General features: G+C 37.3%; 1 protein-coding gene across 3 annotated transcripts in view; it reads right to left on the reverse strand.

Annotated features, from left to right (window-relative positions):
- Nucleotides 1-2,136: 2,136 nt before the first annotated feature.
- The window catches only part of vapb (VAMP (vesicle-associated membrane protein)-associated protein B and C), a 31,833-nt gene continuing 21,387 nt past the window's right edge, over nucleotides 2,137-12,582 (reverse strand). For 2 of the 3 annotated variants that reach the window (XM_016287607.1, XM_016287606.1), the window contains exons 3-6: nucleotides 6,099-6,202; nucleotides 4,861-4,941; nucleotides 4,466-4,642; nucleotides 2,137-3,053 (exon numbers count right to left, since the gene is read on the reverse strand). In XM_016287607.1, coding sequence (XP_016143093.1) covers nucleotides 2,892-3,053; nucleotides 4,466-4,642; nucleotides 4,861-4,941; nucleotides 6,099-6,202 — 524 coding nt within the window. In that variant the 3' untranslated portion in view covers nucleotides 2,137-2,891. The remainder of the gene's footprint in view (nucleotides 3,054-4,465; nucleotides 4,643-4,860; nucleotides 4,942-6,098; nucleotides 6,203-12,582) is intronic. The other variant, XM_016287608.1, reaches the window with a different exon arrangement.

Below are 12,582 nucleotides of genomic sequence, written 5' to 3' on the forward strand. Positions count from 1 at the left end.
AAAGTTTTGCCATTTGACAATATCGTAAGCTCCTCTGTTCTTAGAAATCCAATATCAGCCAAAGATGATCAACTGAAACAAAAGCTTCTCAAGGAGGGGGGCAGAAGAGAAACATTAAAGAAAAAGACACCCCCACAACACCAAACTATGACACAAATACATATCAGGTCACAAAATGGTCTCCTGTAGGAAGAGTCCCTTTTCTGATGTAATTTTGGTTATTTCACAAAGATCAGACCGTTGTGCATGGGAAGATGACATTCTTTATATGTAGTGCATTTTTAATATAAACAGTTCTGTGCAATAAAAGCTTTATTCATAACTTAAATCAAAACAAAACAACTAAATTAACATCAGAGGACAGCAAAGAAACAGAGGGCTCAGGAAAACAGTGCAGAAATGTCAGGAGTGTTTTTTTTTTAAGCCTTACGCTGCAAGATAAACCAGTGTTGTGTACATTTCAGACCACCGACAAGGCATATTGAAGCCATGCATTTATCTGGAAATGAGGTGTAGGCTTGGCATGGCTAAAATACAGGTAACAATACTCACATGTGTCAGTTTTTAAGGAAATAGTTGGCTCAAGAATCAACATTTTGTCAGCGTTTACTCCCCATTATGTTGTTCCGACTTCATTTTTTCGCTTTCTTCCATGAAACCCAAAAGATGCTGCTATGCAGAATGTCTAAGCTGCTCTTTTCCATAAAAGTGAATGGGAATTTATCCTGAAAAGGTCCAAAAAAGGACAAAAAGAAAGCAAAAACACCATAAATGTGATCCAAACAACTGTGCACTACATGCTAAATCCATACATACCTTTGTGTAGAAAACAGAATTAAATTTAAGCTTTTTTCACTTATAACCTTACATTGGAGCTCTCAAATCTCAATGTATCATTTCATACAGTACACCAAATCTCATCAACATAGAATATCATCTGCAAAATCTCAAATATATCACATTGAATGCCAAATGCAAAGCTATTGAAATGGCTTCAGACAGCTTGGAATACAGCGCAAAAGTTGTTTGGATGAGTTTTATGATACCTATATGGTGCTTTTTCATGCTTCGCAGCAGAAATCACCATCTACTTTCCTTCATATGAAAATAGAGCAGATCTTCCTACATCTCCTTTTGTGTTTCAGAAATAAATATATCACATTGAATGCCAAATGCAAAGCTATTGAAATGGCTTCAGACAGCTTGGAATACAGCGCAAATTTGTTTGGATGAGTTTTATGATACCTATATGGTGCTTTTTCATGCTTCGGAGCAGAAATCACCATCTACTTTCCTTCATATGAAAATAGAGCAGATCTTCCTACATCTCCTTTTGTGTTTCAGAAAAAGAGCTGGAACGACGTGAACATTATGACAAAATGTTAAAGTCTGGGTTAACTATACCTTTAACCACTTTTTTGTTCTTTTTTGGAGGGTAAAGTGAGAGGGGGTCAGTGTTTATGGACCTGATGGTAAACTCTCATCGTGGCATCTTCAGATAGAAAGTTCATAGGGAGAGAGACCTTCAACCAGTTGCATGTACATGGTGCATCAAAAGTTACGCTTAGCAGCTGCACTATTACTGTATATAATGACTTGATCAATAAATTAACTCCGGTCTACAGGTAGCAGAATGGAAACAGAGGTGTGATAAAAGGGCCTGAAAAGGACATTTCACCTATGGAGCAGCTTAATAAAATATAAAGTATTTTTTGCTCTCAACAGAGCCATGCATTCAAGCACATATCCCTCACCAAACGAAAACGACAATAAAGAAAGGTGAAAAATCTATTCTGATTCTGACAGGGAACTCGGTTTGTGCAAAGCTTCATCGGAAGTCTTGGTTTCAGAGACTTCAGCCCTGCACCTTACTTAAAAACACAGCAGTTCACAGAGAAATACTGTTTCAAATGGTTTTTGGAGCAAATGAGTTGGTGAATGGCCAAACGGTTTCACCACTTCCCCAGTAACAGCAGTTTGAAATATCACTAACAGTCCATTTCCTTGCTGTCAATTAAAGATGTTTGAATTCCAAAAATAATCTAAAAGTCAAATTGTGTCGCCCAAGCCACTTCAAAGTAAGACTTTGTGGTGGTTTTGGCATTTGAACGTCAATTGGTGGCTGACTGCAAGTGAAACAAGTCGTGACATTTTACAAAAACGTGGATATTTAGTGGTTATCATCTCATTTGCCGAGGAAGTATATGTTGAATCATAGTACCTGTTGGTACTCAAACATATCAGTTGGACTGAACAGATGGAAGATTTCAAATGCATGTTATTTTAACACCAGTGTGACTGGGGAAGATACTAGAAGGCTTGTTTTATCATTTACCTGGACAGTGATTGAAAATATACAGACTGAACTTCAGTGAACTGCTGCTTTAATGCAGGATGTCTGGGTATGCATAAATTAAATGCACATGTGACACTTTTCAAAGAGGTTTAGCATTTGTACACAGTTTCAATTTGCTTCTAACCCACTGAGAAAAAAAAAGTGATAAAACAACATTCACTCTACCACAACTCAATCGCACATCTGGTGTTAGAAAATCCCTACGGCATTTTTAGTGGTTAAAATCGATGACATTTGTTATCCATTTGAACTTGCATCAGAAATGATTAAGGAAGAGGGGCCAGAATTATTTCACAATTTTGAGGCAAGAGCTGTGTCAGATTATTATTCTTTTTTTTTTTTTGTACTTTTTTTTTCTTTGCTCATAACATGATGAAATTCCTTGATCTCTTTATTATTAATTTTACACACCTCACTAATCCAAAACTACCCAAATGATATGGCATTCGGATTAAACGAATTCTGCATTGGTTGCTTGTCTGTTTTGTTTTCGTTTCATCCGCAATGCATGCTTGTAGCGCTGCTCTCTTGGATTTTACAAGGCCAACTTGCCTACGATGACACCCACGACAAAAAACAGCACAATTAGAGCGATCACCCTGGTGCTCAGCCCCTCCTCCTTCACTCTCACTGCTGGAGATGAGTGCGGAGCGGACATTAATGTGCCCTTCCTCATCCGAAGACCATCATCTTCCTGCTGGGGAGGGGATATGGGGGGAGGGGCGGAGAGAGAGATAAAGATAGTTAGATGACAGAAATAATATGGAGAGTTATGAAAAGTGCTTTTGGCCCTGTGCTTGTCTCATTAAACAAGCAGCAGTAATGGTCCCCAGCTGCAGCTTCACACAGCGCTGATGAGTAAGGCCAGGTTATCTTCAGTTCCATCTCTAGGTATGTTCAACATCCTGTGGCCGTTACAAATTTAAACAATATGTGAACAAGAGCAAAAGTCATCTGGTCGATCAGTTTGGCAGTTCTGTATTGTCTATATGCTTAGAGAGCAGGGTGGCAGATATAAATATAGCATTCCTTAAAAGCAGCCTGAACATTGACAAAGGGCCAAAGTTGCCATGAAAAACTTAAATACTCTGTTTTAGGCACAATAAAATATATTAAGTGGACATCAGAGGAAGAAAATCAATTAAAATGCATAATAACAGCTTTAAAGAAAAGACAAAATCCCTGTAATTAATTTAACACAGCATTTAGAGTAAGTGCACCCTTTAATGCCACTTTCAACCTTTTTATTTGATCTCAGCCTACATGTAATTTAAGCATAATTTTCATTGCCTCTAAAATCAAGTTAGTAAATGAAGTGATCATACAAGAACTGACCAAAAACCACTTGTGTGTAAAACCCACATTTAATTTCTATTTCCAGTCATTTATTTAATTCAAGTATACTTAATCTAAATTCAAGAGATTGCTGTTCTGTACTGTATACACTATCATTCAAAAGTATGGGGTCAGATTTTAATTTATTTATTTATGCAAGAAGAAATTAATAATTTTATTCAGAAATAATTCAAGGTGACAGTAAAGACATTTATCATGTTACATTTCAAATAAAAAAATTATAGAGATTTCTATTTTTTAAATAAATGTAATGCATCAAAAATCCTGCAAAAAAAAATAATAATAAAAAATAGCTTCCACAAAAATATTGAGCAACACAACTGTTTTAAACATTTACAAAAATAAAAAGTTTCTTCCAAAATCAGCATATTAGAATAAGTTTCTGAATTAAAATGTCTGAAGTATCATTCTGAAGACCGGAGTAATAATGCTGAAAATTCAGCTTTGCCCCACAGGAATAAATTACATAAAAAAAATAAAAATAGAAAATAAAAAAAAATTCTAATAACATTTCACAATATTCCTGTATGTTTGATCAAATAAATGCAGCCTCTGTGAGCATTAAGAGACTTCTTTCAGAAACATTAAAAACTGTTACCAACCCCAAACTTCTAAACTGTAGTGTATATAATGTCATATTACTCTGAGAACTGACAAATACATTAAGTACATTTGGATTTTGAGTTTCAAAGAAAATATGTTTGATTATATTTTATGACATTTGAGAGAACGCAATTAGCAAACAGTACTCACCCTGATCTGTTTGTTCTCCTCTCGTAGCCGCTGCACCTCCGTCTGCAGTCTTTTACATTCCTCCATGATCTTCTTCACCTCTCCATCATCCAGACTGGAGGCCATGGACTTCATAGACAATGTGGATGATTCCGACTTTAAGAGACTGGAGGATATCTTATTGCTTTCCATTTCATGCTGTGGCCATAATCAGGTTCACACACACACACACACACACACACACACACACACACACACAGAGAGACTCATGAGCAAATTCATCCATAAGAGCGCTAAGAATCTGTTTTGCTTATTAGTTTTAGGACAGGGCGTCATGCCTGCTGTCTTTGTCATTTCATAAACTGCCTAAAGCTCAGCGCTAACATGAGGAAGAACATGAAAACCAATCCACTCACTGTTTTCTCATTTTCAGCGGGCATCTCAAAGACACATCTCAGCTTGGAGTCCATCAGATCCTCGGGCTTGGCGTCCTTCCACTGCATGAGAGAAGAACAACATATGTAAACACGCGCATACATATGATTATATACCAAATAAACACCTCATGAGCTGTTTACAAACCCTAGTGACCTGCGTACATACACAGCATTTTTAGGCTCATTCCCGACATGAAGGCCAGGGAAGATTTCCCGAAAGAAATGTAGTTAATAAAAGTACTACAGCATATTGATAGAAAATAGAAAATATCAAAAGCAAACTGATGCCAATTGTGGATATTAGTTGTATTAAATTGCCCATTGAGAGAGTTTCAAATCAGTCATTGTAGTTATATCTTAGAATACACCGCAGACGGTGAGGCAGTTCGCTTGGTTTTGGAGCTGAGCTTTAGAGCCATCAACAGGAAAAGTGGAAATAGCTCAGGACAGCGAATACGTAGCCAGATCTCTGCTCTACATTTTCTTTCTGCTTCTCCATTCCTGACGTTTTCATAACCTATTTATCGTTACATCTGCACATGCACACACATTTTCAGTATGCTCTATTTGGGGCATCATTCAGAAAGCTTCAAAAGAGTTATGAACATGAGATTTGGATCGTACTCTTGGGCCCCATCAAACACCGTTGGAGTTATATGACATCTGTTTGTATTACTTGAACAGAAAACTCGCACCATGTTGTTGCTCTATTCTGGAGGTTATCATAATATTACTGCTCTCTGGCACTGCAGCAAACTCTCTATGAAGCTTATATATTGAAACACTAAAAAAAACTGCAAAATACTGTTTTATGACCAGTGCTGTTATACAAGTTTTAGCTGAAAAAATGTAAACTTAAACCATAAATAAAACATTTGAAATGTTGTCTTGGAAACTAACTGAAATAAAATAAGTTCAAGCTGAAGTACTAAAACTACTAACATTAAAATGTAAACAAAAATAAAACTTCATTTTAAATATTAATAAATACTATAGAGGTATATAAATAATATATTTATACATTTATGAATTCAATTCTAAAATACATTTTGGTAAGACATCAGCTTTTAGCACATCGACAATGTTTTTTTAATACCTTACAATACAAGCTTCACAGTGTTACTAAAAGAGGAGCATATGCAACCAAAAGGAAATGCTTCTGAACAAGTGAACGAGAATAAACCTTGAGAAAGCAGGTGGCATGGATCAGTACTCACCACTCCCTCAGTGTCGGTCATGTCAGACGGGGCCAGCAGAGACTGTACCATAAACTTGTGTTTGCTTTTCTCATTCGGATCATAATCGAAAGGTTGCAGCATCACTGAAGAAACAAACAAACACAAGAACATAAATACATACTGAACAATGAATTTAGCATTGTCCAGATTTGTATTGGCAGGATAGACAAAAGAGAACAGGAGAGGAAGGAGGAGGAGAAGGAACCAGTTTGGGAAATGTTCTGGGCCAGATTCGAACGTGTGCTGCCTACATGAGCACCAAACGCTAGGCCAAGGCTCCAACATAATTTCTGTATTTTAAGGAATAAGAACACAGTAAAACCGCATTCTATTAGCATTAGCATGAGACAAAGGCATCGCAACAGTCCAGATGTGATAAAATACTTGGGTGTAGAGCATTACTTTGAATCACATTACTCTGTTACTCTGTAACAAAAACTTGAGCTATTCATTGCATACAATCCCACTACAAATGTTGCTGATTAAACTTCAGTGACCCCAGAAGGCTAATTTTTCTTACAGCTCATAAACAGTGTTTTTCATGTTAATAATAACACATTCAGCCTTTAACTCAAACCAGGTGTTGGTGTGAGGAAGTTCACGCCTACAACCCCATCAGCACCATCCAAAAGAAGGCCATGTTACTTGATGTCATTCCAAAGAGCAAAAGCTAATTTAGAGCTGTTACCATGATTTACAATGATCACTTTCTTATGCCTGGCGTGCGAGGGCTCTGGCACGGTTGAGATCGGTACTGAAGGTCGATTTCACCCCCATCGCCCTTTTAAAAAGACACAATTCGGATTCAAAAGGGTCTTTTTTTAACATTAGGGGTGAATGTGTGCGTGATTTAGGAAAACTACTGCTGAGTTTCATTAAAAACAAATGATCTCTTAATTTCAAAGGTTCTTTCAGATGTGGCTACTACTGCCGAGCTCACAGAAGGTGTACGCCAACTCCCCCGCGAGTTAAAAACCTCACTCTGGTTTTGTGTGCCATTATGGCAATCAAGCACCGTCGATATTGCAAAATAAAAACAGACGGCTGAGACAGATTGGGAATGTCCCGTTTTGTCAGTCCCAATCTTCCCGACAGCAAGAAAGAAAGAACGGTGTTTCACCATCAGCACCAAGGGGGTATTTTTACACGAATCTACAGAGGAAGAGGGTTTAAATGAGTCTTGACATGGCTTTATTTGTACAGCTCACATCATTAATATTTCTGAGAAAAAAAAAAATTGCACTGAGCAAATATTATATATATTCTCACATGTAACTTGGTATCCTTGACCAAAGAAGTCTTTTCCAAGTTCAAGCTAAGATTTGTCATTGATGGTAGCAAAGTTATATTATTATATGAACATGCAGGCTTTGTTCACACTGCATTTAAATCAGCCCCCCCCCCCCCCGTTTAGCACCGACTGCTCACACTGTCATTTTGTAAGCGATGAGTGTGATCTGTTGATTTCACCAAAATTGTTGTCAGTCATTATCTGATATATCTCCTGTTCAAAAGTTTGTAAATGAACACTTTTATTCAGCAAGGACACATTTCATTGATCAAAAGTGACAGTAAAGATATTTATAATGTTACAAAATATTTCTATTTCAAACAAAGGCTGTTCTTTTGAACTCATCAAAGAATCCTGAAAAAATGTATCAGTTTTTGAAAAAAAAAAAGTACATTGAAAATGATAAGAAATGTTTCTTAAGCAAACTAATTTTTAAAGGATCATGTGGAATTATGATGCTGAAAAGATTTTGATGATGCAGCTTTGCATCACAGGAATAAATGACATTTTAAATGTATTCAAATAGAAAATAGTCATTTTAAACAGTAATGACACTTCACAATATTACTCTTTTTACTGTATTTCTGATCCAATAAATGCAGCATTGGTGCGCACGAGAGACTTCTTTCAAAAACATTTAAAACTTTTGAACTGTAGCGTATATGGCGTAATACGCACATCACAATCCAAATGAAAATAAACTTTCAGACTACAAATAACAACATATTTGAGTCGGACACACCCAAAAAAAAAAAATAAAATAAAATTTTTGCTGCCCCTCTAAAAGACTGTATAGTCTAAGAATGAAGTGTTCTTGTTCTGAACAATAAGATGGGCGGCTCCATGCTGACTGTGATTGACAGTTCACTACTGACACAATCCAACCAGAGCAAGGCAGTGATTTAATGATTATTAGAGGAGGAGAGCATTCTTTCTTTAACAAAGAACATCTTTATGTGATGCTTAAATTGGCAAAATATGGAAAATGTTAGCCTGAAGATGGTTGAAAAATTACAAGAGAGAAAAAAAGATAAAAAAAACAACCAATGCAGTCTGGAATTAATCTGATTATGTTTGGCAATTTAATGTGATTAATCTGATTAACATTACAAATAATAACTAATTAATGCTCTCAGGTATGCACACTGTTTATTAGGAATCTCTGCGCAATGTAGAAAGATGAGGACTGTTCATGTACAGAAAGGTCCTTCTAAATCTCTTTTTTTGTGTTTTGAAAGCAACCACGTTTGGCACAATCTCTGTCTTTTACACACATTTTATGAGTTGTCTGCACATGCTGTTCTTTCTTGAATTCTTAGAAGATAACTATTTCTAATCACACTGAGCTTGTGTGGTCACAGCTTGAGCGGTCATCTTTGGGTCCGTTGTCTGGGGGCAGGACAACTGCATAAAATCTTCCCTGGACCATGTGAATTCAAGCGACGGCCTTGGTCCTCTCAAATAAAAAGTACAACAAAACACCGGACTGCAGACAATCATTCCTAAGTGTAATTAACTGGATCCCTGGAGATAAAAAGCGAACAACTCCATTAATTATGAAACATGACCTCGGAATCCCCTTGGCAAAAACTGCGAAGCCTTAATGGAGAGAGGGAGAAAATGTGAGGACATCCAGACAACACTAATGGTTTGGAAAAACGCACTTAACTTACTAAGTTCCAAAGCAAAGGTTCTGAGTCAGAGAAATGTATTAAAGGGGTCATATGACATTACTAAAAAAGAACATTATTTTGTGTATTTGGTGTAATGTGTTTATGCGGTTTAAGGTTCAAAAAACATAATTTTTCACATACTATACATTATTGTTTCTCCTCTATGCCCCGCCTTTCTGAAACAAGGAGATTTTTACAAAGCTCATCGTTCTGAAAAGCGAGGTGTGCTCTGATTGGCCAGCTATCCAGTGCGTTGTGATTGGCCGAATACCTCAAGCGCATGACGGAAATGTTACGCCCCTTACCATATGATGCCATATGACGACACAAAAACAATAAAACCCATTACAAACCAGGCATTTGTTGCATCCAGTGGGGACATAATTACTGATTATAATGACTTATACGGTCTTTTTACGCGTTGCGTTGCATCGCGCCGCGTAAACATAAAACCATGTCTGTATTTGTGATCAGAGAAATGACAAACAACAAGCGCTACTCTACACGGCTCAAAACTCGCGTTTGAATCATCAGTGGCAAATCCTTTAAATATGAAAACATACTTACAGGCTGTGAGTCGGCATTATGTGTCCGCATCATAGACTGTATAGGGTCAGCAATACGTGCTGAAGGGGAAACAGGGGGACTGAATTCACCGGAATACCGGCACTGTAGGCTACTCTCCCAGGAAACAGTCCTCGTCCTCCGTAAAATGTGTTGCACACATCTGAATATTTGGTTTGAACTGTTCTGGAACAGTGTTGTAAATACAACTTAACCACTGATTTCTAGTTGTGTCCTCTTTTGGAAGACCAAACAAAGTAGTTTCGCTTTCACAACGAAACACACAGCTTCTTCACGACATGGCGGCGACCGTAAAAATACTACAGCGAGAATCAAAGTTACTCCTTCTTTCTTTGCGCATACATTTGTGCGGTGTTATGCAAATCTTCCCACACAGTGACATAGACATGTGGGGGAGTGTTTAAACGAGGCGTTTTAGGAGGGCGTGGACGAGTCTTAACTTTTAGAAAGAATATCTCTTTGGGTTTGAGACTTTAGTTTTTGCAACTTTAGGGATCTTATCTATTCACAAACAGCTTGTAACGCTCCAAAGAGAAAGGAAAACTTGAAATCGCATCATATAAGCTCTTTAACAAGTAGGTATACTCAACATGTAATTGGATATTATCATGACAAGATTAGCCATAATAAACCATATTTACCTTGAAATTTACAGGTGTCTCCACCTTGTTAGAAAAAAATAAGGAAGTGTAATAATTTTATTTATTAATATTATAACAATAATAAATGAAACAGATACATACGCAAGCGTGTAGTCCTCTGACAATGCTGAAGTGGACATATTCTGTATAAAGGACTCGACAGAGGTAGAGTTTCTTCAATCATAACAGATTTGTGTGGGATTCAGAGCTTGAAGTTGTTGCTTTTGAACTGTGGACCAATAACTTCAGAACCCAGACTGACAGTGATGTCTGAGAACGGGTGGAGACGTGAGGCTCATGGCTAAAAATGGTCATAAAAGATAAAAGTCAAAAGCACATTAAGCGAAATCCGTTGTGCATCCCCTGCGATAAACATGGCAGGGACGAGTTAGCCTGTCATTGATTCAAACACCAGTCAAGGAAAACTGTGTGAGTCAGAGCTATTGTATATATTGACAGGGACCAGGCATCTCACCATGGAGAGAAATCCCAAAACAATGGAATCAACACGGAATAACGAGAGCAATTTAAGAACGTCCATGAGATTCCAAGAGGCTCTGAGATTTCAAACGAGTTGAGTTATTAGTAAAACTCTCAGACACCAACAACTGTTGTTACAAAAATATCTCTTGGTTATGTAAAGGCTTCCGTCATGCACAAAGAGCAGTTGGGTAATAGATATAAAGTAGGGATGCGCCGATCCGATATTCATATCGGTTATCGGCTCCGATACTGCCATTTTTCTCGGATCGGGTATCGGTCAGAGAGAGCCGATAAAAAAATCCGAGAATTTTATTTTATTTTTTTCGATTGTGTGAATTATTCTGTGCTACTTCTGAAGCCATACGATAGCTTAATGTGAGCTACATATGAATATTTAAGTCCTTACATTAAAGTTCACACAAACTCTTTTCTCCGCTGTGGCTGTCAGTCATTCGTTCAGCCTTTAACGTTAAACCCTGGTCGCGTTCGGTTACAGCAGTCAGCTCGGAAAAAGCTCTCTCCAAGATCATTCTGTGTTCCCATTATACTTGATTTGTAAATGCATGTCTATGATTTTGCAAAAAGGACTTTATCTTCTTGCTGGAGTTTAATGTTGTTTTGTTACTTGCTACCGAGTGTCTGTGAGAACAAAACACGGGCATAGAAAATACTATAAATAGTTTTTAAGGTGCACAGTAACTGAAATTTAAAACTGTTAAAACAAAGGCTCAATAACTGTTGCACAGATATAATACACTACGCATCAATTTCTCTTACCTTTGTGCTTTGCCATTTTTAACACAAAGCGCTTACAATGCACTTCGTGCTCATACATAGACTGTCAACCCTCTAAATTGAGAGTAAATCACTCGCATATGCGACTAAATCTTCACTCTGGGCGACTAAATGATGTCTAATATTAGCCGATGGCTAATCAATTCTCAGATTTTACTCGCCAGTGTGTGAGTTGGAGGCTCAGTATATGATTAGCACAGATATATTTTCACTCACAGAACACTCTGACTGAGCACTTCAGAGTTTCACTCTCCGTCAAGCGATCTGTGATATTTTTCAATCCATTTGAATGGATGCGCAGCGAGTGCACCTGTGTTTGTGTATTTGGCGTAACGTAATCTCTAGTGTGAAGGCGGACGACTCGCTGACGCTTTCTCTCACACGCGCAAAAAGTGAGAGCGAGCGAGAGTCTTGCATAACATGCAGAATTGATGCGCTACATGTAAACGATATACTTTGTTGTATTTTCCTGTAAAAATAAAGGAGTTCCTTTGGAATTCTTCAGCTTTTTTGAACTGCCGGGTTTTCCTGTAGTAGGCGGAACTAATGCGCAAACGACAATCTCATTGGCTGGCGCTAGGGATGCTCCGATCCGCCTTTTTTGCCTCTGATAGCGATTCCGATACCTAGGGTTCTGTATTGGCCGATACCGATTCCGATCCGATACCAGTGAAGTTTTTTTCCCTCATTTAAATAAATGTAGAATTTATATATCTCTGTGTGTGGAACTGATAATCATTCTTTCACAATCTACTAGATATAGACTTTAAAATAAACAAATATGAAAAAATATAGGACTATGTATATTTATAATCTATGACAAAAATGTATCATAAACTAGAATAGTGGATAATTCGGCAGCAAAAGTTATTCTAGAAAAATCAGTGCACAATAATTTTAGAAAACCAAACATTTAATGAAAAAACTATTTTGTGGGGAACAAATAAAAGTGCACTAAATATGGTAAAATGTTACACATTGCTTTTTGTATTATT

The sequence above is a fragment of the Sinocyclocheilus grahami genome, unplaced genomic scaffold, assembly GCF_001515645.1.
Source record: "Sinocyclocheilus grahami isolate Dianchi unplaced genomic scaffold, SAMN03320097.WGS_v1.1 scaffold223.1, whole genome shotgun sequence".
Classification (NCBI taxonomy): Eukaryota; Metazoa; Chordata; class Actinopteri; order Cypriniformes; family Cyprinidae; genus Sinocyclocheilus; species Sinocyclocheilus grahami.